The sequence below is a fragment of the Nyctereutes procyonoides genome, unplaced genomic scaffold, assembly GCF_905146905.1.
Source record: "Nyctereutes procyonoides isolate TBG_1078 unplaced genomic scaffold, NYPRO_anot_genome, whole genome shotgun sequence".
In the NCBI taxonomy this organism is placed as follows: Eukaryota; Metazoa; Chordata; class Mammalia; order Carnivora; family Canidae; genus Nyctereutes; species Nyctereutes procyonoides.
Window position 1 is genome coordinate 9,206,910 of NW_026575139.1, and position 27,395 is coordinate 9,234,304.

A 27,395-nucleotide genomic window follows, 5' to 3' on the forward strand; every position below is an offset into this window, starting at 1 on the left:
AAATAGATACCAGTACACATGGAAATTTAATATTCGAAAAAGAAAGACTTTTAAATAAATGGTATTAGGACAACTGGACAGTCCCCATAGGGAGGAAAGGATAAAAGTAGACCTAGTCTTCATACCATACGTAAGAATAAACTAGGAGTCAGAGATTCACGTGAAAAAAAAAGAAGAAGAAGCTAGAGAGAACACAAGAAAGCACCAGTCAATTCCTCTACAATTTAGGCATAGGACAAGGTTTTCTGAGCATGACTCACAGCCCAGATGAAATTAAAGAAAAGACTGGCAAATTGGACTCCATAAAAAGTATTTTTTTTTAACTGCTGGTCAAAAACCCAAAAGCAAAGTCAACAGAATTGAAACCTGGAGAGAATACACGTGCAAGGTCCGTCACTGGGGAAAAGCAGACGTCCCTCCTGTGTGCTGCTTGAACATATGAAAACATGCTCAGCTTCACACCTAGTTTTAAAAATACAAATTAAAACTCCACGGAGGTGCCACTCCCTGTCGGATTGGCAAAGTCCTGAGAGCGTCACACCACCCCCGCCAAGGGCGCAGAGACCGTGGTGCACGCATCCCTGGTGGGAAGGCTAAAAGCCAACTGATGCGACAAATCAGCGCACGGGGGTGGCTTCAGACGCAGCAGTGAGTCCATCCATAGTTCCGGAGGGCAAAAGTGGGAGGGCAAGGTGTCAGCAGGGTTTGTTCACGCAGGAGGCTGGGAGACACAATCCGTTCTGCACCTGTCTCCTAGCTCTGGTGGCTGCCACCGTCCTCGGCGTCCCACATTCTGGTCCCCTCCCCTGTCTTCACAGGGCCTCTTGAAGGCATCGGGAAGGCCTTGCTCTTGGAAGGTCAGCTGGCACTGGAGTTAGGCCCTAGATCCAGGGTGATCTGCTAGTCCTTGCCCTAATTCCAGCAGCAAAGACGCTCTTTCTAAATAAGGTCACAATTCACAGTCCTAACCCGGAGTTAGGACCAGGTTGTAGCTTTTTCAGGGACCAGGATTCAACCCAACACATATAACAAAAATGCAGACATGTTTACTTTTGATCCAGGAATTCTAGGAATTTAACCTAAAGAAAAACCTCCTCCAATTTTTAAAAATAATCTGCACAAGGTTATTCATTGGAGCATTACTTGTAATTACAAACTACAAAAAACTACTTAAATGAGCAAACATTGGCAACTGGTTGAGCAAACAATAGAGCACTATGAAGTTGTAAAAAGTAATAGTAATAAAGAGGACTTCTGCAAACTGAAAAAGAAATAAAGCATGCGTGCACCTCCCTGCAAGGGACCGGGTGGGGTATAGAGCAGAAGGGATGGGAGGAATGACATGTCTCTTCGGGGACCTCTTCCTGTGGTTTGGACTCTTGGAATAATGTTAATGTTCTATATATTCAAAAATAAAATTAAATGAACAAGATGAGGAGAACCCTAAAAGCAAATGAAAAGAAGAACAAAGGAATTCAAATGTATTTCAAATAGATAACCTAAGGAGGGCACTTGGTGGGATGAGCACCGGGTGTTATACTATGTGTTACAAATTGAATTTAAATTAAAAAAAAATTTTTTTTTAAATATAACCTAACCACACTACAGGGGAGAAAAAGGATTAACCCAAGGAACTTTTGAACATAGTACTTGGACGAAATGCCCACAGTTTGAAGAGTAAAAGACCACAAACAAACCTTGAAGGCTTTTTCTCAGGTTTGTTTTTCAAAGTGGAGTAGGTATAGCAAACATGACATTATTTATATCTTTTGTAGGGCTAAGCAAGAGGAAAGGTGACATACAAGAATAAGGAAGCAAGAAAGAATCCTGTAGGGTAGGGTGTGAATTAGAGGCATAAGGGGCTCCTGAGTCGCTCAATCAGTTAAGCATCTGGCTCTTGGTTTCAGCTCAGGTTGTGATCTCAGGGTCTTGGGATCAAGCCCCGCATCAGGCTCTGCCCTCAGTGTGGAGTCTGCTTGAGATTCTCTCTCCCTCTCCCTTTACTCCTCCCCTTGTTCCTGCTCTCCCCCGCTCTCTCTAATAAAAGAAATAAAATCTTTTTAAAAATTATAACTGAAGGTATAAGCATGGTTTCTAATACATTCCTAATATCTAGGTATGCCTGGGATGATTTAAACATCTAATAAATGCAAACATGGATACATATACATTGATAATAAGATCAGTAATGGATTAAAATGCACTAAATAAAATTGAGCCCATGAATCTTTACTGAGAATGTCGATAAATATAAAAGGAATAGGGATTTAGACCATCATCTTAAAAACTGATTCAGGCAAGGGCGTTCCATGGATATACATCAGGGAGGCATGAGGAATTTGATGAAAAACAGGATATTTAAGTTTGTTTCCAAGTATCCCCCTCACAAATGACTTATTGCAGGAGACATGGTAAGTGTATCTTGGAGAAATGGATATCCCCTTAACCAAGTCGTTAAATATACATCATCAGTTAGGGGCAAACAGACATCAGGCACCTCTGGACGTGATATTCTGAGGACCCAATATTTTTTTCATATTCCTGCCACCAAAAATGTATAATCAGAAGCTAATCAAGATACATTAGACCAACCCAAACTGAGAACCGATAACATAGCTGACCGAGCCTTTCAAAATATTAACATGATGAAAAGCACCGGATGAGCTGGAGAAGCATCCCAGGTTCAAGGAGACCAAGGGACATGGCATCAAATGCAACAGACAGCCATAGACGGTTCCTAAATAGCAAATAGAAATGCCACAAAGGACACTTCTGGGGCAATTGGCAAAACTAGAGGATGATTGTAGCTTCAGGTATCGTAACAATACTAAATTTTTGGATTTGATCATTTTCTGCCATTTACATAAAATAATATTCTTATCCCCCAGGATACCTAACCCTTTCAAATGGTTCAGAATAAGACAATTCGGGGTGGGAGGGGGAGGGGTGCATGCGGATATAGACATAGAGGAGAGAATTGTAAAACACGTGGGAAAGGTTTAAAAAGTAAGTGATTCTGGGTAAGGGGTTATAAAAATTCTTTGTAGCTATCCTTGCAACTTAAAGTTTGAAATTATGGGGCATCCAGGTGGCTCACTGGTTGAGCGTCTGCCTTCAGTTCAGATCGTGATCCTGGGATCCTGGGATAGAGTCCCACATCAAGCACCCCGCAGGAAGCCTGCTTCTCCCCTCTTGCCTATGTCTCTGCCTTTCTCTGTGTGTTTCTCATGAATAAATAAAATCTTTGAAAAGCAAGTTTGAAATTACTTAAAAATAAACTTTTCAAGTTAAAATGGAGATAAGTAATGACCAGCAGCATAAAAGAAAAAGAGGGGAAGGATATAACCCAGACGGATTACAGTTAAGAACAGGTGTGTGCACACATATGTGGTGTGGGTGTGCGTGCATGCGTGTGTGTGTATGTGTATACGTATGTGTACGCCTGTGTGTGTGTGCATGCATGTGCGGTAGGAGTGGAGAGACACCAGATGTTTGGTGAGCACCCTACAAGTGTCCTCCTTTCAGGCAATTGAACTCCTGACCCACCTCAAAGCTCCTTCCTCTGCAGCCCAGGATCCAGCTCTGGCCCCCGTGTACTGGGTGCTGAAGGCTGGGCGGGGGCCACGTGGTTGGACGGGGACCCTCTAGCCCCCCGGGGCAGGCTCCTGTGAGGTCCTGCTGGGGGAGCTCCCTTAAGATCTTTCGGTAACTAGGCAACTGTTCCTTCCATCCTCACTGCCCCCCAGACCCCTGGGATCCTGGGCAGGCTGTCGGGCCATCCCTCAGTCATGCCGACAGTGGTCCCCATGGCCAGGCCGGCCACTGGGCTGATGCTTGTCACAGGCGTGCCCCTTATGGCCAGGGCTAAGCCGTGCGGGCTCCCAGCGTCGGGCCTGCCTTCCTGGCACAGGCGGTGGGAGCGGCTCTCCTGGGCCCGGGCTGGAGGCGGACGTGGACGTGGATGTGGACGTGGAGGCTGGGAAGCCTCTTCTTGTCTACAAGGCGCTACCCCCGTGCCCAAGCTCTGTTCTCGATCTGGTGCACAGAGTGCACACTCACTTGTGGTCTCTCACTGTTGTCCCGGAGCCTGGTTACTTACGCCAATGACTGGCCTGCCTTGTTTTGCAGACGTTAGCCCCTTGGGTATGAGGATGCTCTTGCTTCGGAGGCCCCCTCGATCTGGCCCTGTCGGGTGGCCTTCGGACAACGCCTCCTGCCTGAGGGGAGCTGTCCCCACCGATCTCATTGTCCCCAGAGGCCTTCCTGCCAGTTCTGTCTCTACGGAGGCCAGGACAAGCCGACATCAGAGAGGCAGATGGCCTGCGTCTATTCTGGCTCTGACACTGGCAGGAAAGGCCTTAGAGTCCAGATCTGGGGGGTGCGTTACCTCTGACGTTCATTCTGGCTCTAATGTCACACGACAACCACCGTTCATTGGTGCATCCGACCAGACATCAAGCTCTTTCCCGGCACCACCCTGTGTGATCCTCACGGCAGTGCCAGCAGCTTGGCCTCGGGAGCCCATTCTACAAATGGGGAAACTGAGGCAGGGTGAGGTTGGGGAGCTGGTTGAGGGCGCACAGCTGGGAAGGAGCCCCAGCTACAGGGGTAGCCCTGAGTGTGGCCTGCTGCAGGCAGTGCAGGACTCAGGTCCTTGCTGAGGGTACAGAGCTGCTGAGCCACACTTCCTGGGGGCCAGCGCCGGCCTTCTGGGTGCTGCTGAGATATTCAGAGGCCAGAGGCTCTGTTCTGGCCATTACGTGCAGGGGGCAAGCGAGCACGAGAAGCTGAGTTGCATTCCCCAGTGAATAGAGTGGGGGACCTGGGGGTGGCCGGTGGAGCCCTCCTACTATATTCTGCTGCCTTCCCTTAGAAAGATCCATCCTGAATTCCTCGCGGGCATTGTAAAGCCTCAAAGAAGGTCAAGGGCAGCACAGTGACTTCTACGATGCTTCTGAAGGGCTCTGTGGACACCAGGCTCCACAGCGTTGGGCCTGCTGGTTCCTCTCAGACATATGGCCAAGCTGACTGCCCCCAACTGTATCCAGGAAGGAGACCCTCCTCCATCCCCTACAGGACAACACAAATGAGAAGGTCAAGGCCGGCTCCTGCACCGAGCCGAGAAGCCCACCTGCACCCCTCACCTTGACCTCATCGAGTACTCAGTAGAGTAGATACTGCCCCAAAGGAACATTCTGGAGACATGTTGGGGCGCCTTGATTTTCACATGGGTTTGGGGAAACACGATTGGTATTTAGTGCACGAGGATCAGAGGTGCCAGACATCTGGAACTCGCAGGACCGCCCCTCTCAGTGAAGTGACCCTCGGTGCCACTTCAGGTGTCCCACATGAAAGGTGTTTCACTGCAAGTCCGCATGGGTGAAGATCCTGTCCACAAGTCATCTGAGCCCAGACCCTCACAGTCCCATAGACGTTTGATTTCATATAAAAACGCCAATTTCCCCCAGGATTTTCATTCTCACTGAATTTTCTGTGAAGACAACTACTATGTAAATCAGAGGAAGGTTTGTATTTTGGTTTTTGGAACTCTACCAAGTATGACTCACATTGCAGCAAACCTTATGGCTGAGCTGGGGGAGGGGGCGGTCTTAATCATCTCTGCCCTCACTCCTCTCGTGGTACCCAGCCCTGGGGACCCAGGGGGGCCTCCGTGGGACCCACATCGCCTTCCTTCATATGAGGAACTCAGCCCCTGGAGCAAGTTCATCCCACAAGGCGCTGGATCCCACCAGAGCAACAACACCTTGGACTGAAAAGCAGAAGCTCTCACAGTGGGGTTCCAGTCACATTCCAGGTTGGAGAAACAGCTGGGGAAGATGGAAGCCTGTCTCTCTGTCTTTGCTTTTCCAGAAACACCACCATCTCCGAGCAGGATGTTAATCAGTAACAGTCCCTTGGGGAGCATACTTTGGAATAGCAAATATTTGCTGCAAACCCTAACCTTTCCTGTCTTTTCTCCAAGTGAAGGACCTTCCCAGGCACCAAGGGGCCACTCGCTGGTAAGAGCCAGCAGATTAAAGGAGACCAGCACAGGGTGGGGGAGAGATGCCCTCATTGGCTCTGGGTGGGTCACAAGGGGAGGGGGTGGGTGTCCGGGCAGTGCCGAGCCCTCCCCCACACACTGGATGGGGCAGGAGGTGTGTTATAGACCCAAGGGCTTTCCTTTGCAGGATAGTGGCCAGAGGAAGAGGCTTTCGGGGCTTGAGATCTTATGCCCATCACACTCACTGTGCAAACCACACTCAGTCAGGTCCCTGGCTTTCTTCCCAGGGACCCTCCTGCCCAGGTTGCTGGCCCACCCCTTCCAGGACTGGGAGCAGGATGCTATGGCAGGGCCGCTGCTCCAGGCAATTCAGGGCTGAGGGGTGGCAGGAGAGCAGGTGATTTCTCAGATCTCAGGTTCTATCTGGGTTGATGCATCCTTGGGATGCTTGATGGCAGCCTGGTGCCTGGAGAGGGGAGGCGCCCCTGCAGACATTCTCTTCTGCTCAGCTGATAAACACGTGCTTTAGAGGTTACATGGGATGGTCCAGTCAGCAGCATGCAGGGCCCCCCCATGTATTCCTGGACTGCCCCTCCAGACCGGAGGAGGAGCTTCAAGGCAAGACTTAACAATCAGCAAGGGGTGACATCTGCTGGGTGAGCCAGGATCATTTCCTGATGCCTGTCACCAGAAGTGACTCTGTATTACTTTACAAGGTAGTGCTAATACTGTCATATAATGAAGGTGTGAACCTGGAGTACGTTTAGTACACCCCAGGAAGCCCTGCCCGGTGCTTATAGTTCAGGAGCGACCCACCGAACACAGGCTTGCCATTTAGAACCAGACAGGCTTCCCCAAACACAGACCTTTAGCAAGCACAACAGAAGAAGGGAGTGACCCAGAGGCCGCAGGAGGAGTGGGGCCCTGAGTCCTAAAGGTACAGCTTAGAATCAGCAAGGAGCCGCGGACCGAGTCCCTGGGCTGGGTGTTGTCTTCCATCGGGCACAGACGCGGACACAGCCCCCTGCATCAGGCAGGAGAGGCCTGAGAACCTCACTCAGTCACAGTTTCTACAGGTGGCCTGGTTCAGAATGAGGGTCTCTGCCGATGGGAACCGCAGCCTCCCCCCTCCCTACCGAGGGGTCCCACAAGAGAGAAGGGGTGCGTGTCAGTGACACCCGGGAACTGAGTGCGGAGACAGCCAGGTGGCACCCTCCGGCCCAGAGGCATTTATTCAGATGGGAACCGTGCAGGTGCTCTGGAGCCCGGGGAGGGTGCAGGGGAGCAGGAGAGGTGGGGGTGGAGGCAGCTAGTGATGGGAGTGTGGGGTTTGGGGAGCCGCTCCCCTTGCTGGAAGGCCAGCTCCACCAGAATGTGTGATGGGGATTGGCTGCGAGAGTCCCAGGGGAGCTTAGCCCAGGCCGGTGAGTCACCCGCTTCCGTCCTGGGGCGCTCCGGGTGCAATGAAGGCAGGGGCCGCGTAGCTGGGCGCAGGGCTGCATGGGAGGCTGGAGGAGATGAGCAGGGAGAGAATCCGGATCACAAAAGCGGGCGCACTCAGCACTTCTGCTTTTCCTTCCCCGGCCACCCCCAGACCCTCCAGACCCCCAGCCAAACGTGCCCCAGACTGGTCCCCACAGCCTGCCCACCGGTCAAGGGCAACGGATGAAGCGGATCAATCCCAGTTCTGCTGGGACCCTCACGCAGTCAGGCTGGGGCCCAGGCTTCACCCTCACCCTCACTCTCGTTAACCCCTCTGCCCTCTGGGAGGCAGTGGGCAGAGGGGGGCAAAGCTGGAGGGGCCCCTGAGCTGCCTGGGGCCTGGCCAGGAATGGAAACCAGAGGAGGTTTTTCTCTGCGAAATAGTGCTGCTCCCGGGGTGGGCAAATGTGAACCCCTACTTGCTCTGGAGCTCCCCGAGGGGATGCAAGCCCGACCACCCCACCCAGGAAGAAAGTGGGGTCAGTGGTGGAACTGTACCCTGACACCACGAGGAGACAGGTACTGGGCATTAAATGCAATCTGTTCCCTCTTTTCCCCTGAGGAAGGCTCGCTGCTGAATGGAGGTGCTCCCGTGGCCTCCCCGCTGCCCAGGGGAAGGCCACGCTGAGCCTCCCACGCCCCTGCCTCCTGGCTGAGATGTGGCTGGTGCCCGGTTCAGCCTCCTCCCCCAGGTGCCAGAGGCCCAGGCAGGGTTGAAGATTGCCCAGAGCCCATCTCCCCTGTGGGTAGGTGGCCTCCCTGAGGCCAGGGGCTGCATCTGTCCTGTTGTCCACTGTGTTCCCTGGACTGTGTCACCCACTCAGCCTGCACTTAACACAGAGATGAGGTCAGGGCCCCAGTCATCCAGGAGCTACATTACAGGCCCTGGAAGAGTCTTGGCAGAGATGGGAAGGCCCTGGAGGGGTTGGAACAGAGGAGCAACATGGTGTGACTTGGTGTGAAAGGGTCTCACAAGCTCCTACACGGAGAAAAGACTCGGGGGGGAGGGGATGAGGGAGGAAGCGAGGGCCCTCAGGAGGTCACTGTAACACTTGGGCATGGGGGTGGCAGCAGGGGACAGGGGAGCGGGTGGATCCTGGGCCAGTCGGGAAGTAGAGGTGGTGTGGTTAGCTATGGAGTGGATGCAGGTGAGAGACAGAAAGAGGGGAGTCGGAGATGATGGCCAGGTGCTTGGCCTTCGCAATGGGGAGGGTGGGCTTGCCACTCACTGAAACGGGGAGACCGTGAGAGGAACAGATCGGGGCATGAGTTCATAGGTTCCATATGAAGCACAGGTATCAGGAAGGTCTGTGGACATCCAGGTGGAGGTGGCAGGGGCAGCTGCTCTGGAGCTGAGGGTGAGGTCCCGGTTGGATGCCCATGTGCACAAGTCACCAGCCCATCAGCGCAGTGGGAACTGTGACACTGCACCAGGTGACCTGGGGAGGGGCCAGGAGCCCAGAGGAGGGTCGGAAGCACAGGCAAGGCCCTCAATGTTTGTCGAGCGAGCTGATTACCTGCCACTGGGGCACAAGGCAGAGAGGATCCCGTGGAGGTGCCTTCTGCATCTGGTCAGTCCACAGTGGGACACAGACGAGCCCTCCCACTGGTCCTCAGTATTAGCTTCAGATCCTTTGTGCCCAAACATGGGACCTCCCATGGGATAAGCCCTCAACGAATGTTGGACTGATCAAATCAATTTATAACTCAATCTTCCAAGCAGGTCATGTCCTTGGTTATATTCTCGTCTGACAGCCTGGCCCAACGCCACATGCAGGAGATGATGAAGGGGATAGAGAGAACAGAAGGCAATCCTATTTGTTAAGCCCCTACTATCCACCAGGCATTGTTCTGGGGACTTCACGTGCATAATTTCATGTAATTCTCCGAACAGCCTAGTGAAATTGGTGTTGGTATCTTGGGGTACACTTCACAGGTTAAGAGATCGGGACTTCCTTATGACTGATCTAGTACAATTAGTATTTTCAAGCTTTTTATTTCTGAGCCATTGAACTCGTTTTTCCAAACAAAATATTTTCAAAGGAAAAACACCAATATATAAAGTAGGTAACATCAGAGTTTCTTGGGCTAAAGATGGGGGTGGGGGTTGAAGTCTCTCCTTCATGCCCCTCCTGCTGTCCATCCTGCCTAAGGCTCTCCTGGAATCTGGTCGATCTGCAGAATCTAGAGACTGCACACAGCCACCATCCTGGGGTCTGCGGGATGGTGGGAAGCAGCTACCTGGTTGGTTTGGGCGGTCTTCTAATCAGAGGAATGGACACAAAGTGTGCCACTCTCTGCTAAAGAGGGGGGAGTCATTGGCTGGGAAACAGATTCACCGAAGCTGAGGCAATGTGCTTCAGAACTCTTCTCCAAGCGAGACCATTACAAAAGAACGGGATGAGCTACACGTACAGTCAACTGAGGGAATTCCATCATGGTAATAATTTAGGACCAAAGCAAAAAGGAAGGAAGTGTAACCCTTTTTGGTGTTCAGAGTCTATGGCTTTTGTCTACAGTTCATCATTGTATGAGCTTGTACTGCAGAAACATCGAAGTTTTCTTCCCAAAGTTCCAGCTAGATCAGAAGTATGAGACGTGTGAACTGCTTCAGTAGATGGGGATCAGAGAAATGTTCTTGCCCCGGGCTGACCTCAGCAAGCCCTAGTTTCTTCAAGAAACCCAAAAATACCCAAAATAAGTCAAAATCCTTCATTTAGGCCTAATCCCTAAGTATGAAATGTGGCCCAAACCAACATATTTTTGCAAACCATTTAACATTGATAAAATACCATGGCGTAGTAGAAAAGCTGTAGTAGAAAATTGGACTTAAAACTCCAAAACACTTGAAATAGCACCTAGGTTGGATGTTTTTATAATTTTGAGCTACTTTATTAACACATTTAACTCATGTGACTTCTCTTATGTGGACTTCTCCTTCTTCTCTCTCAATGCTCAAGATTTACCCCTGAAATGGAATTGGGTCACAGATTCATTAAAATTGCATGAAATGACACCACTTTCAAGATGAAAGCATCCCCCAGGGGTCACTCAGGCCAATTTCCCACCCCTTTGTGGAAGTCCTTCTAGAATAGCCCTACAAAACAGCCCCCTCACTCTCTCTTTCAATGCTTCCAATGAGAGAGAAACTGCCAGTTCTTTGAAAAGCAGTTCAATCCACAAATGGCTAAAATTGTTTTTGTTACACACACACACACACACACACACACACACTAGCTAACTCAGATCCTTTCACCTTAGTTCTGCCTCTGAAGCCACTGAGAGCAAGGTCAGTCATTCTTCCACATGGAATCCCCCCCAAACCCTGCCCCCAGCTAATCCATTTTCTCAATGCAAGCGCTACTGGTTTGGAGAAGCAGTCATCTGCTGTCCAGGGCAGTTCCGTGCATCCTGGGGAACTGCTGAGCGAGCATGCCTGGTCCATATGCACGAAGGAGCCAGCAGCAACCCCCAATCATGATTACAACCAAGAAACTATTCCGACAGACAGTACAGATGGCAGCAATATCTTACTACAGGCTTTCTGGGGATACGGAATCTGATTGCCTTTTTCCCCATCAGGCTTTACCAGCTCAGGGAAAATAAGGTAAACAAACAGGACCATCCTGCACACCAGCACCTGAAAGAATTTCTGCTGTAAACACAGTTAAAAATGAAGAAATAAGCTATTTTACAGTTTAATTTGCAAACCGTTTAATATTCCACCCCCCACCCCCCATTTAATCTGAAAAGTAAATTCCACTCCAAGAGATGAGAGAATTTCCAGGTGTTGGGACACAGATATTCCCATGACCTCCTTTAAAAAATTATGTGGGTACATCATTTATATTACATGAGGTTTCTGGACAAAAGGGCCTCCCAAACATGACAAGCAGCCTGAGTCCAGGCAACTGGAGTCCAGGGAGACTTCAGGGCCCCCGGGACTGCCTCACAGCAGTACTAGGGACTGGGAAAGCTTCTACGGAAAAGTAACCATGCCCCTACTCCCACTTCGCCTGCCATCCAGGAGCACCAGGCAGCATGAAAACCTTCTGGGACGAGCATCAGCTCATTCAAGAATCAGTAGCACAAAGTATATGGTCACTAAGTATTTGCTGACTTGATGCATGCATGCACGAATTGGCTAGGCAGTGTCCCCTGATCCACACCTGCACTGTGGTCTGGGGTGCCCTGGTATTGTTTCGGGCTTCCAAGGCAGTCCCTGGTACAACCTCAGACCAGTCCTCTCAGCACAGATGAGCCTGAACCACTCAATCTCAGGAGCGTGGATGGCCCCATGGGTAGGACCATAGCCGAACATATCAAGGGGCTCAATTAGTTCCCTCCTCACCACTGCCACACGAATGGTCTTCCACATTATTTCCTTTTCTAGGTCTTGCAAAGAACAGTGATGGCAGTGGATGAGAAGAGAACTGAGGCAGTGGTGGGAAGCCTTTAGGGAATTATTACTTATTCCATGCCTCCCCTCATCAGGGTGGACCAGCCATTTCACTTCATGATCTATGAAGAAACCTCTAGAATCCTTCTATTTCTGGGCAGGGTGGGAACTCTCTCTTATGATTTAAGACATGCTAAGTACTAAGTGCTGAGCAGAGGTGGATTCTGGTGCAGCTGGTGGCACGGGGTGGTGAGGAAGAGAGTGTCTCCCTTGTCCCCTACTAGTCTGGGCCATTCTCAGATAACCCCGACTATTACATTCACTCTTATCTTAAGGAGAGGTCTGTACCGTCTGTCTGGCATTTTAAGCCTGTTTCTCAGAGCCCTTGTTACTGGCTCAAGACTAGGTTGGTAGGAGATCTTTACCCCTCTCTGTTACTCACATATCTGGACTTTTAAAAAATGGTAGACCAGAACCCCATTTCAAGACCAAGCCTTTGCGAGAAAGACACATTCTCTAGGAGTCATGAGCTTTGCTCTCTTTACTTCTCTCTGGAGCAAAGGAAGCATTTTATTTTAATCCATTATGGAATCATTTCTTGCGAACTAAAATGAGAAGAAAACAGCTGTAGGCATCCCTGACCAGGGCTGCAGCCTCTGTGCAGCCCTGGCTGTTCTGCGGCGTGACAGATCCTTTGACAGAGGCATTAACTGAGCTGCAGATGGACTTCAGTTCCTTCATTTCACACAGGCATTAACTGGGGGACGCACACTGGGTCACAGGTCCAAGGACGGTCACTGTCCCAGGCACTTCTGCCTTCATGGCAACGATCTCATCTCAGAGAAAGAAGAACCCCTGCCCAAGGTCACCCCATGTGGCGTGGTGTGACAGCTGGAGATCTGCTTCTCCTGACCCCAACCCTCTAGCCCATTTCACTCTTCCTCCTTCGATTGAAAACATTGAATCTAAATATACAGGCCACACATACTCCCCTCTATTACCCACTTTGCTCAAACAGAACATGAGCATGGGCTTTGTCCGGGGGTTAAAGGAAACTAGCAAATACCTCTAAAATTCTCTTGCTCATTTTCTGTTACAGAGATAAGAAAATATTTCAGGAGCAAATTCAGAGAACCACGGGTTGAGCTAGCTAATTTGTGGAGCGTCAAATGTGTAGACTAAATGCCTAACTGGATTTCCATGTTTGCTATCCCATGTTTAAATGTACCTAAAATGGATTTATTTGTCATCTTGGTTATAAATATAAATCAGAGTAAGGTAAACCGTATCTCAGGAAATACTATTAAGCAGTTTAGAGATGGACTTTTCATCATATTAATGTGTGTACATCACTTCATTCCTATATTCCTTCCATGAGCACTAGCTGACACCTGGGAACGGCCAGGCAGTGCTAGGACCTAGGACAAGGCAAACAGAGGACTAACTCCAACTGACATTCTTAACTGACTTGTTGGTATTCTACTAGTCAAGTGTGTTTGTGAAAAGATGGTGGGGAAAAAGAAGTAAGAGTTCAAATTACCCACCTTTAAGGGATGAAATCTAAAAAAGAAAGTCTATGGAAACATAATATCCTCTGAAATAAATATGGCCAAACCCAGTTATAAGAAGCTTCATTGCTATCGAAGGACTCTAGAACGTGCAGGTCAAATTCGCCCATCATATGCATGGCAAAACAATGACAGTGTTAAATTATATCTAACACATTATACTTGGAGGCAGAAAATGGCCCTATACCCTGCTTTAAAAAACTAAAAAAAAAAAAAATAATAATAATCCCCTCCATTTACTTGATGAAGTCCCTAAGACACTAGGTTTCAGCTTTTCCAAGTATCTCTGTGTGGTGAAAAAATGCAGGTCAATGAAAAATATAATAGATCTTACCAAGAAAATTCAAGTTTTCAACTGAGGGGGAAATCTGAACATTGCAACAAGTCTTCATTATATTTAAGTGTCAGGTTTAAAAACTACCCTGGCACAGACACATACACACTCACCCACACTCACCCACTGTCACACACACTATAACAACTGAGAACAGATTACTGGGTTGCTGCAATTCATTTTATCTTCATGGCAAGACTCCTACTCAAGCTGAAGAGTCTGTCCTACTTCAGTTTGTGTATCTCACATATGCCCACTAACTGCAGGGCTAATGGATCCACCTTCCAGAATAAGATGTCTGAACTCAGGAAGTCAAATAATGGAAATGATTTTTAAATGTGTATGAGGCTATGTCAGAAAGACTCCCTATGCTCCTCTCTCACAAGTAAAATCCCTTTTAGTCTGATCTCTGGGTCTGCCAGTAAGACAGAGTTCTATGGGCCTGTTACCTCACTTGTAATGTGAACTAGGGACATCCTAGAACCTGTCCTTAAAATGCAAGTTTTCATAATTAACAGGAAGATACAGGAGCCAGCCATCCCTATTTCTCTGGAGTGACAGATGTTACACAATTAGTTTAAAGGATCTATTTGATGAGTTGTTACACTGAGAACTTTTAATAAGACTATCAATCTTGCTTCTGGTATAAATCAGGATATATGTGGGTATTCATAACTGTCACCAATTTGGTTTTTATTCTGTTTTTATATATATCCGACCTTGGAAGTATAATCTTAGCGAATAGGTCAATGGTTTTAAAAATTGTGTTTTTCTTTAAAAAAAAATCCAAAAGTAACACTGATTAACCGTCTTAATTGACAGTTAAGTAGGAACAAGACCGAAGCTGACTTGGGCATACTCCTGAACTTTACACACAGTGGTGACTTTCCCCTGGCAAAACACTTCACTGTTCTCCTGTATGCACGCTGGGAAATAAAGCCCCTAATTCTGCTTTTATTATTATTAGTTGTTATTGAACAAGCAAACTGAAATTCTCCATTTTATTTAAAGCAACACAATGATGAGTATGAAGCAAAGTGCTGGATGTGCTGTTATGCACACATGCATTCTCTCCTAAAAATGCACTCCATTCCATGTGACAGGTGCTGACCGTGACATAAAATCCACAAAGAACAGGGGATTCACTGAGCCCATATTGTCCAGTCTCTCAAAAATCTACCCTAGTTTTAATTACTGACAAAATGAGTAGTTTGACAATTCCATTTATCTGACTATCTTTAAATGAAAGACACTAAGATTCGCTAAAAATAGCCCTGAAGAGGCCATACGGAAGAAAAAGGGGAAACGAATGTCTTGGAGAAGTCTCACACTGAGTAGCTGTCCCCTGAATAATTAATTTATAGTTGATGTTGGTGCGTTTCTCATTCATTACTGAAAAATGAACTGTCTTACTCTTCAATTGTAGAATAAAAACTGCAGGAAAGATTTAAAACTTTTTTCATGAACACTGGTATCTCATTAACCTATGTTTTATTTTGAGTAAACTCATTATTCATTATTTCACATTATAAAAAGTAACCACACACACATATGCATTCACAAATTAGATCATCTTTATCATACATCAATATATTTTAAAAAACAAACACTCTAATATCAATATAGTTATATGCTGATTGCATTTTGAAATTGAGAAGCTGACAATAGCTTCATACAGTATATCTCAAGAACTGACATTTTAAAATTAAGAATTGTATATGTTCCACAGGCAAATATTGATGGAAATACTAGCATTAGTACAAATAAATGCTGTTGACATAGCTTAAGCATGATAGCTTGGAATAACAGCTGATTCAAACTAGATTCATCATTTTAAATTAAGGACAAATACAATCTAAAATGTAAACAAAGTATTTATAAAATAAAGTCTTCTAGGAAATGAAATCATCAATCTATTATTTTTAAGGTAGTCGTAGCTAAAAGTTATCAGAAATCTTGGTAGAATTTTCATTGCCAAATTGAAATTTCAGAATGTCCAGGTACAACACTGTCGCCTCACCGGCAGGAATGATAAAGTTGCTGACAGCTGTTCGTACCCTTTTCAATGTGACTTTTCAATTGGGCTTGGAGATTTTCCAGAAGATGCAATGTCTTTCTTACTTCCAAGGCCTTTCCAAGTGATTAGCTAGAGCAATTTCAGTTGATTTGGACTTTCATATAACTTTTGAGTGCTAAAACTCTAGGACAGTTAAATAGATGGTTTCCTGCACAGATAAATGCAGACTGGTCTCTTCTGTAGCGGTGCTAAAAGCGCATACCTAATGTTGTTTTCATTGCACTTCACTATGACATTGGAATTCTGTAACCACATTATTACTTGAGAAATACATAGTATACCTGCTAGGGAATCTAATTTCAAACATGGAAAGTTTAAAGTTTATCAACATCAGCTGCCATTATGTGTCTCTTTTCCATTCATTAACCAAAAAAAAAAAAAGAAAAAAGAAGAAAAAAAGAAAAGACAAGAAAGAAAGAAAGAAAGAAAGAAAGAAAAAGCCCAGCCATTGCTTTAGGTTTTGTCCATCAATCACATTATCTTCAGTTGTCTTTGTTTTGCTTCCTTCATCAAGTGGATGATTTAAGGATTTAAGGATTGGATTTTCTCGATTTTCTTTGTCAAGAAAATAAGGGAGGGAGAGAGGGAGGAGTGGGAGGAGGGAAGGAAAAAGAGAAGAGAAAAAGAGAAAACAAAACATGAAAAATTTTGTACATATAATTCTTACAAAGTAAGAAATATAATCTACTTTAAATAAACTGAAAATATGAGGATTCTGGTTAAGTTTGATTAAGTGAAAAAGAAATCACGCATTAAGGATTACCTGGAACTCTTTAATTACCAAATCCTACGTACATCTAATATAGCATTCAATTCAGTTCATACAATTTCCCCACTTTTTTTGTATAACAATGGAAATGAACATAGACCCAAATATATCAACTGTTTGGCCTTAAAGGACATAAGATATGATGCCTTCCTGTACCTACTTTAAGACACCGATACCCCTAAATACCAAATGGGTCATCTCTATAACACCCAAAAGTGGGAGAATGTATCACATGGAATTTTTTGAAGAAGCAATACTGAAATAATCAATACTTTCTGAAATCACTTCATAAGCTTATTTTCATTTCAATATGGCACATCACCGAACTGTGCATAATACTTCATAGAAACCAGACCAATGCACATCTCACTCAGCTATTCCAGTTGTGCAGCAGGTGTGCATTCATGAGAAAGTCTAGACTAGAGCCATGTTATATAGAAATAGTTATGGACTTGATATCCAGTCTCCTGTTAAAAAACCAACATTCCTCCTCCTTCAGAATATTCACAAAAGAATAAACAAATGATGTGATTTTTTAGAGTGTTTCTAGATTCTTTTTTGTAACCCTCAATTATATGTAATCGAGTATACAATTCTATGGATATGTAATATCCATATGGGTATGTTACATAGGGTGTATACTGAGCAAGAGAAAATTCAGTCTATAAAAGGAAAAACACAGCAAAGCAAGAACAGATGAAGATGGTAATCTAAATAAAGGAGAACTGGTGTAAATATTAGGTTTCAGCTATCCTTACTTTACAAATGCCTCTGGCATTTAGAAAAATGAGAATGGAAAGATGACATTCTGATGTTATTAACTATGCTTTTCAATAGAAGGATTCCAGGGCAGGCTTTTGAGAGGAAGAAAGCATAGGGTGACAGACAGGAAGGACCAGGGTGCCCGGCCTGGAAGGCTCCCTAAGGGAGACTCCATCTTACTGAACCACACGGAGCTCTGAGTGGCCACTGCAGCCAGGGCACAGGGCTGCTACTCCATACTCTTCACACACCACCATCCTGTCCTGCCTCTCTCCGCAGGACTTGTAAACAGAACTTCAAAGTGTCATCGTTTGAGCAGTAATTTGTAGGGGGGCAAAGAACATTCTCTGCAAATGAAAGTACCCTTTGTATGAAATGCTACTAATCTGTACTATCAATATCACCTTTGCTATTTACTATTGCTTTTCTCTATTATATCCTCCTACTCTCTCCTTGAGCTCCATTCAATACATTTTTTCCTAAGCTTTGAATGAATATTGAATACATCTGTATTTTTATATACCAACAGCCAATTAAAATTTAGAATTATGATATTCAGTTCCTAACAGGGAGTAATAGCATGTAGTTTCTGAAAAAAAAAAAAAAGGCATTTGAGAAACTACATAAGAAAACACTCATGCATTCAGTGAAATATGTTTCAAAGAAAGCCTGAGTCCTGTTTAAACTACATGCTAATCAGAAGGTTTGGGAGTTCTGTATGAAAGTATAAACCCTAACTATGGTTTGGACATCCTGGCTGAATCAGTTCTACCTTGAGCTCCTCTCTCACCCTGGAGATTTTTATAGTCTGCCCTGTTCGATGTTTCAACTGCAAGTACCAAAGGCTTCAACAATTCAAACAGGATACAAATAGTTCATAAAAAGGAACCACAAGGGAAAAGCTGAGTAGAGGCCCTTTATAACCATAACATGAAAGCATAAATTTGGTCTGTAGAAATCTTCAGTTTGCCAGAGCCACAATCCTAGATTATAAGGCTACAGTCATATTTCTTCAGGAGCATTAGCTGTACCGACCTTTCTAAGCACTGGCTGATTACATACTGTGTATCTGAGCTGGGTGTGCAAAAGGGATGCAATTATACCCAGTGTCTTCTCAGAGATAAATGCCCTGAATGCAAACACTTCACAAAAAAATAAATGGACCTCAGGTTTGAATAGCAGCCATTTCAAGTTTCCTGTTGATCCCCTAGGGTTTCAGTGTCTTTGCCATATCTGTATCATCTTATGTAAAGTATCAGACATAATAGAGGCATGGGTGAAAAGAATTCCTTTTAATTTATACCTTTTCCTCATTACAGACTTTGTCTCTTCTTTGGAAAGTACTTAAAGAGCAGAATGATACACTTGGCACATCACTGGATTACTTACAAGGTAGCCTTTCGTGGTTGTGTGTCTTTACTTCCACTGCTCTTTGGATCAACTGAGTTACCTGTCCCCCGGGAGGTGCTCGGTAGGGAAGGATTGGAGGGAAAGGAAGTCGGAGTGCTACTGGCATTGCGAGTGCGGAATGAATCATCTGAAAGGAATTCAAGTACAGTCAGACATGCTGAATGCGCTAAGAAATGTTAACCTAAGAGAAGTAAAGTTAATGATAGCTGACTTTTCTTAAGATCGATTGTATTAAGGTGCAGCCTAGGTACAAGAAACTGCACAAATTTAAGGTCTGACAGATGCATAACATGCCTATGAAGCCATCACCACCATCAAGAGTAAAAATGCACCCACCCCGTACCTCCTGCACCCTGGCAACCCCTCCTCTACACTCCAGGCAATCTGTCTCATTCACTAAAAATTAGTTTGCATTTTCTAGAGTTTTATGTAAATGGAATCACACAGTGTGTCTGTCTTCTTTCACTTGGCAAGATCAGTTTGAGGTTCATTCTCGTTATTGTTTGTGTATATCAATACTTCATTCCCTTTTATTGCTGACTGATATGCATTGCACGGATATGCCAAAACTCATTTATACATGGCTCCTGTCGACAGACATATGGATTTTTTCCAGTTTTTAACTTTCACAAAGAAAGCTGCTATGAACGATTGTGTACAAGTCTGTGTATAGATACATGCTTTAATTTCTTGTAAATAAAAGCCAAGGAGTGGAATTGCTGATCACATAATAAGTGTACATTTAACTCCATAAGAAACTGCCAAGTGGCGCCTGAGTGGCTCAATTGTTAAGAGTCTGCCTTCCACTCAGGTCATGATCCTGAGCTTCTGGGATCAAGACCCCGTGTCAGGCTCCCTGCTCAGCGGAGAGTCTGCTTCTCCCTCTCGCTCTGACCTTTCCCACTGCTCATGCTCTCACTCACATGCTCACATTCTCTAAGTGAATAAATTTAAAAAATCTTTTAAAAAATATGAAACACATTTAAAAAGAAAAAAAGAAAAGAAACAGTTGAATTGTTGTCCAAAGCAATTGTACCATTTTACATGCCCACTAGCAACAAATAAGCATTCTGGAGAGTTGCTCTCTATATCCTTACAGACACTTAATATTATGTCTTTAACTTTAGACATTCTAGTGACCGTAAAGTGTTATCTCCTTGTGTTTTTTCCCGTTGCTTTTTTTAATTTGGAACTTCAAAAAATTTTTAAATTAGCATTTTCTTGATTTAATATATTTGTCTGGGTCTTCTGTCTACCAAATCTTCCAAAAGATGGACATATAGTAACATATCTGTCTGACATCATGAAACGAATTACAGCATTAGCAATCACATATTTTTTCATTACAAGAATAACCTATAATTTTTAAAAATGGAACACAAAAACAGTATAAAAATTAAAATCCTCTATAATGCCATAATTCTAGCAACTAAAGCCACAGTCTTTAATCATTCTAATATAAATTGTTTCAATCTCTCTTCCTAAGCGGGCTATGTATATGCACACCTATGCATCTAATTTATAAAGACCTACTGTGCATTCTATTTTATAACATACTTTGTGATTTAGCCATTCATGACTATTTTTCTATGTAGTCAACATTTTTTCTCTTAAACATTTTAAGGAATGCATAGAATTCCATCTTTAAAACTAACTTTTTTTTTAAAGTATAGTTGACACGCAACAGCACATTAGTTTCAAGTACACAACGGTGATTTCACTATAGGTTATGCTGTGCTTATCATGAGGGTAGCCACCATCTGTCATCAGGGAAAGCTACTACAATATCATTGACTGTGCTCCCTATGCTGTGACTTTCTTCCCTGTGACTTACTCATTGCCTAACTGAAAGCCTGCATCTCCTACCCACCTTCACACATCTTGTCCATTCTCCACCCCTGGCATACCTCGGTTCTATTTATGCCTCTCTTGATCCTTTTAAGTTGCATTTCTCTAAAGATTGCTGATGTCAAGCATTTTTCATGTACTTATTTGTGTATCTTCTTCTGTGAAGATGATACACGATTTTTCCTCCATTTTAAAATTAGTTGACTAATTAGTTCTAAAGATTTGTTTTGTATATCCTGACTGTAAGTCCTTTGTCAGGTATATGTAATATGATTATTTTCTTCTCATCTGTGTCCTGCCTTTTATTTTTGTATGCTTTATTTCAAAGAGCAGAGTTTTAAATTTTCACTAAGTCCAATATGTTAACTTTTTCTTTCATGGTCTGGAGAAATCTATTCCAAAACCACAAAGACTTCCTTCTGTAACATTTTCTTCAGAAATGTCATAGTTTTAGCTTTTATGCTTAAGTTTATTATGCATTTTGAGAGAATTTTATGTGTAGTGTGAGTTAAGGATTGAGGTTCATTTTGTTTTTTTTTTTAACATAGATATACAAAGATACAAACATAGTAATTTGAGGGGCACCTGCATCCCAGTGTTCATAGCAGCAATGTCCACAATAGCCAAACCATGAAAAGAGCCCAGATGTCCATCGACAGATGAATGAAGATGTGGTGTATAACTATATAATGGGATATTATTCCACTGGATGGAATATTATATGGAATATATTGGAATGGAATATTGGAATGGATGGAATATATTTGGATGGAATATTATTCCATCCAAAAAGAATGAAATCTTGCCATTTGTAACAATGTGGATGGAACTAGAGAGTATGATGCTAAGCAAAATGTTGGTCAGAGAAAGACAAATATCATATGATTTCACTCATGTGGAATTTAAATACAAAACAGATGACCATAGGGAAGGGAATGAAAAATAAAATAAAATGAAAATTGAGAGGGAGACAAACCCTAAGAGATGCTGAACCTAGGAAACATACTGAGGGTCACTGGAGGAAAGGGGGATGGGAGGATGGGGTAACTGGGTGATAGGCATTAAGGGGGGCACCTGATGCAATGAGCACTGGGTGTTACATGCAATTGATGAATCATTAAATTCTACCTCTGAAACTAGTAAGAAGATATAGGTATCCAATTGTTCCAGCTTCATTTTTTGAAAATACTATTCCATTACTGCTGATTTATCCTGGAGCCTTTATGGAAACTCAGCTGCACATGTATGTCAGTGTAGGCACATAGTCTTGACTACTGGAGCTTTCTAGTAAGTGCTGCAATGAGGAGTTTAAGCTCTCTCAATTTGGTTTGCTTTTTCAAAAGGGTTTTAGCTATCCTCAGTTCTGTGCATTTCAATTGAAATTTTAGAATCAGCTTATGCATTTCTACAAAAAGACTACTAGAATTCTGATCAGGATTGCATTAAATCTCTGGATCAATTTAAAAGGAATTGACATCCTAACAATATTAAGCTTTCCCATTCACAAACACAGTATATGTCTCCATTTGTTTAGCTCTTCTTTAATTTTATCCAGCAATGTTTTGAATTTTTTAGTGTATACAGAATATACATTTTGTTAAATTTATTCCTGAAGACTTAATGTTTTTGGAGTTACTATAAAAGTGATTTTTTAAAATAGACTTTATTATGTAAAGGTTTAGATTTACAGAAAAAATTGAGAAGATAACGCTGAGAAATTTTCATCCACCCCCTCACTCAGTTTCCTCTACTAACACTTCACTCTAGTATGCTGCACTTGTTACAGTGAATGAGCCAGTAATGAGACATTATTACTAATTAAAATCCACAGTGCATCCAGATTTCCTTAGTTTTTGCCTAATGTCTGCTTCTGTCTCAGAGTCCCATCCAGTACACGACATTACCTTTACTTGTTGGCCCTCCTGAGCCTTTCCTTGTTTTTGGTGACCTTACCAGCTTTGAGAGGTACTGGCCAAACGTTTTGCAGGATGCCCCTCTATTAGAATTTATCAGATGCTCTTCTTAGAATTAGACTAAGGTTATAGGTTTAAGGAAGGGTGACAGGTAAAGTGCCATTTTCATCACATCATACCATACGCTATGATATTTTTTATCACATTTTATATATTTTATCCCACTGTTTCATGATGGGTCACTAGAAATGGGATTGCTTGCATCAAAGACTAGTTTTTAAAACTAGGATTCTTGATGAACTTCACCAAACTGTTTTCCAAAAGGGCTCCACAGATTTTCATACCCTCTAATAATGGATACATTACAGTTGGTTTCCCTGACTCCTTACTGGCATTCTCCATGTATTTCCCCCAGTCTGTTGTGCTCACATAGCCTTAGATAAATGTTGGAATTGACAACAGGCAAAAGTCACCAAAATATTAGCGATGGGCTCGTGGTAAGTAAAAAGTCCTCAATTTGGCCTTCCAAGCAGTAACTGACCTTTCATTTCAGCTCTATTTATCCCACTCAAACTCTGTGCTCCAGTCAGACTGGCCTACTGCTGCTTCCTCAAGACATTGACATGTCTTCTTTATCACAGGCACTCTGAGTAGGATGTTGCTCCAGACCCATCTCTGCCTATCAGAAATCCTAGCATGCCTCAGGCTTCATCCCAAATGATATAAGTATCTTAAAACCTGCCTTAAGTCCCAAAGTCTGTAAAATCTCTTCTCTTGTGAACACCTAATGCATTTGTTAAGAGACATTTTGTTCCCTTTTTCTCTTTGTAGATCAGGTATATAATTTTTCCTCAGTCTGTACTTCATAAAGCAATATATAATATATATATATTAAGTAATACATAATAACCTGGAAGAGATTTCATTCATTCAGCCAATATTCCCTCTCCCAAAAATAACATTGAACCCTTAAGACAGAATATTTTTCTAATATTTTAATAAGAGATTTACCCTTATAAAATTATTTTACTTAAGATTCTGGGTAAGTTTTAGGATCAGTTGATCACTCTTGATTCTCAAAGTGACTTAAGAACAAGCAAAGTCAAAACTGAAGAAATTAGTGCACATAATTAAAACTTGCAAAAAAAAAAAAGCAAAAAAAAAAAAACCTGTTCCAAATCAATATTCTTAATGACTTAAGCAAAGAAATTTCTTGGCAAGACTTGTTACAAGTTCATGAATAAATATGCTCATATGAAGTCATCTCCAAAAGGCCAGATTGGATCCATGCAAGTCTGAAGAACTACTTAAGGCTATCAAGAATCATCTGCACCATTTAGCTCCAATCTGAGCTAATTCAAACTGACTCATATATATGAAATTCTTAGACACTGTATTATAAACTTCACGAATCCTGAATGTTCTCTTAGTATTTCCTAAAGAATTCACTGATTTGCTATGATAAAAGTAATCAATAGTTTTATTATTTATTACCCCCACTTCAAGAAATAACTTTTAGTTCAAAAACTTCCCATTATCAAATTCTTCCAGGTTTTTTATGCTACTCCTAGTCTACCTTGTAAAACCACTCTATATACGGCATATGAATGTCAATGCTTTAATATTAGAAAGATTTTTCTGATCTGACAAATGAAAATATACTGTTTATAGAACAGCCAGTGACTGTATATTTATTCTTCATAATATAAGAATATAATAAGAAGTAAGAGGAAGACAAAATACTCAAAACATAACCTGGGAAGGAAATGTGACCAAACTTTAAAAAGTTTCTGACCTTTGAGTAGATTTGCTATTCTTTACACTAAAAACTTGCCAAAGATAAGTACTATAATTTTCAGCCAATATGCTAAGGCAAAAACTTAAAAATATACTTAGGAGCCACTAGTAATTTTTAGCAATATATTTCCCCTTATTCATAGTATAATTCTGGGTTCTATTATATAAGCCAGAGGTCAGCAAACTATAAGTCCGTGAGCCAAATCTTGCTTGCTGCTGGTTTTGTAAATAAAATCTTATTGGAATGCAACCATACCTATTCATTATGTACAGTTTATGGCAGCTTTTTGCTCAACAGCAGAGTTGAATAATTGTGACAGAAACCAATTTGGCCAACAAGGTCTAAAATATTTACTTATCTTGCCCTTTACAGGAGAAGCTTGCTGACGCCTGGTATAAACTTTCAAATATATAATATTGTAAATGTTTGGCTGCATGCGATCTACCATGAAGCCCTAGTATTCTTAACTTACCTAAAAATTACTACGAAAACTTTTAATCTGGCCCCAGGAGGCCCTCAGACTATGGAACAACCTACCCTATTACTGTCCTTTCTCTCTTTCAAAAGTATTAAATACTGAGTCTTCACAATAAATGGCACAGTCAAGTATTTTCGCAGTTGCTAGGGAAAAGTTCAATTATTTGGGCATTTGATAAAGATGTAAGTTTCAGGAAACCACTATATCTAGAAATAAAGAAATTGGTCCTTAAAAAAATAATATTTCATTACATTTAGCATTTTTTTTTAAGAACTCAGATTTCTACTTACCAGGTAGTGAAATCACAGAAGTTTTTCCTAACCCTGAGACAGAAGATGTATATCCTGCTGTAGAACTTTTACTAGAAAAGAACATGATTTAGTTTAAAATACAAGAACATTCTTCTTTCACTTCAGTCATTAGGCACTTGGTCTTTTCTAATCTTTTTTTAATGCTCTCTTCTACTTATGATGAAGCACACATGCTACTTTCACTTCTCATTTATTGTTTACATGCCATGCCTCCTGACAATTCCTCTGTCTTTAATTTAAAAGACAAAGTTTAAAAGACAAATTTAATTTCCTTAAACTTGCTACATCAGAATCAAAGTTTTTCTCTTGGTGCTCAGCTAAGACAGATGATATGGATAAAATTTTCCTGGAAATAACTTATCTTCAGTTCTCATCTCTTTTGTCCATTGCAAGATCACCCTATTGACTAGAACTCCAGATAGATCTATTGAGAATGTCCCAAAATACAGCTAACAATCTAGAGCCAGCTATCTTTAACAAAAGAAAAACCTATTTTTCCCACATCATTTTTTTCCTCAATAAATACTTTCAAGGACAATTATGTTTACTTAAAATTACCTTTGTTGATTGATATACAGCTGTTATATACTATATATTTACAACATTTATAAAAAGTTGTCATTGAATTTATGCTAATTCTCTCCTAATCTTAACTGTTTATAATTCAATCTGTGGGGCCAAAGGAGAAACCAGACATTCAACTATTTTAAGAATTGTTGTGATCACTTTACTATAGAAACATACCTGTGGTTTCTCTATATAGAAACAATATCAACAGTATGTGGATATTCACATCCACTTAGCAAATGGGGCATGTCCACATACACTTAGAGGTTGAGTGACCTATGTGATAGAGCACCACCTTCCTCATAAAACAATATATGGATCCCATGACATTATTATATAGCATCATGGCAATAGTCTTCCTAGAATGCCATAAAACCTGTTCTTATACAAATTGGTAGAGTCCAATTTTTTTCATAGAGAATCTTTACAGAAAAAAACTTACAATTTATTGACATAAACAAAACCCCAAATTAATCCTGATTTTACATAATATAAATATTTCACATAATAAAAATCTGCAACTACAAAATAAAAATTGGGTTAAAACATGAATAGCTGACAGACCATACCTAGCACACTTGTCTAAGTTGCCATATTTTGCATGGAAGGCTTGATTATTAAAAGACTGGCTTCGAATCAGTTTGGATTTCTTGATTTCTTTGCCTAGAGCAATAAGCAGAAGGAAAATGCAGCTGTTCATTTCATCCTTAGCTGCCCCAACCCCTCACCAACTCCCCGCCTCTTTCATTAGATACAGGTGGCCCAGCTTCCTTTCCTTAGCTCAGAGAGCTAACTGGGGTATCTCTTACCCCTACTGCCTGTCAAGAACTCCCAAAACAATGAATGATATAGGTAAAAGGCATTTGAGAATCTCATCTAATGGAGTGATTTTCCCTGTAATTAATTTTTACAAAAAGGGAAAAAGGAGACATAAAAAGAAGTTGTTTCTTACTTGTCGATGGGGTGCTTGTTCCAGAGGGTCCAGGAACAGAAATAGGGATGCTCTTGGGCAGAGTTGTTGGTGTCTTAGTGTCTCTACCTAAAACAAACTCTATTTTAAATGCTGTAATTTCCTCTGAGCTCCTAATCTCCATAAACCAAGAAAACACAGAGAACATGAGTCACTGTCCCTAGTTAGGCAGCGTGCTCTTTCCCAAATATTCTTACTTTATATATTTACATATTTCAATCTTAGCCATTCAGTGACCAATTTCACAGACTCATAAAGTCTGTTATCAGACTTTAAGTTTTCCTCTGAAGGATCTCAATCTCCACACTGACTCCCACTATTTATTCATGTATTCTTCAATCAGTACCATATGAAGTAGCCAATTTTTTAAAACAACTTTTTAGAAAATGAAGCAATCTTCCACATCAAATCTGAAAATCAGCACGGACTTTCCAAATGCCAGGATGCAACATTAATTGTACGATTTAGTGGTGAAGACACAAGAAAACTACTTACGTTTCTTTTCAAAGGTCTTATCACTCACGGGCCTCCCATCATTCTGTTGCTTCTCTTTCTCTAATTGTTCCTATTATTAAAACAGTATGTTAGCATTAAAAGTAAGCATAGATTTAGAAAACTCTTCTAATGAGAAAGTACTCTAAGCTTTACAAATACAAATACAGTTTACAAAAATGCCTCAGAAAAGAATTTTTTAATATAAATTAC

General features: G+C 42.5%; 1 protein-coding gene across 6 annotated transcripts in view; it reads right to left on the reverse strand.

Annotated features, from left to right (window-relative positions):
- Nucleotides 1-9,694: 9,694 nt before the first annotated feature.
- The window catches only part of PPP4R4 (protein phosphatase 4 regulatory subunit 4), a 105,287-nt gene continuing 87,586 nt past the window's right edge, over nt 9,695-27,395 (reverse strand). For 4 of the 6 annotated variants that reach the window (XM_055304519.1, XM_055304517.1, XM_055304522.1 and 1 more), the window contains 5 exons: nt 27,186-27,255; nt 26,673-26,759; nt 26,290-26,383; nt 25,133-25,203; nt 15,340-16,419 (listed from right to left, as the gene is read on the reverse strand). In XM_055304519.1, coding sequence (XP_055160494.1) covers nt 16,205-16,419; nt 25,133-25,203; nt 26,290-26,383; nt 26,673-26,759; nt 27,186-27,255 — 537 coding nt within the window. In that variant the 3' untranslated portion in view covers nt 15,340-16,204. Of the gene's footprint in view, nt 10,158-15,339; nt 16,420-18,784; nt 18,933-25,132; nt 25,204-26,289; nt 26,384-26,672; nt 26,760-27,185; nt 27,256-27,395 lie in introns of those variants that run through there. The other 2 variants (XM_055304518.1, XM_055304520.1) reach the window with 2 other exon arrangements.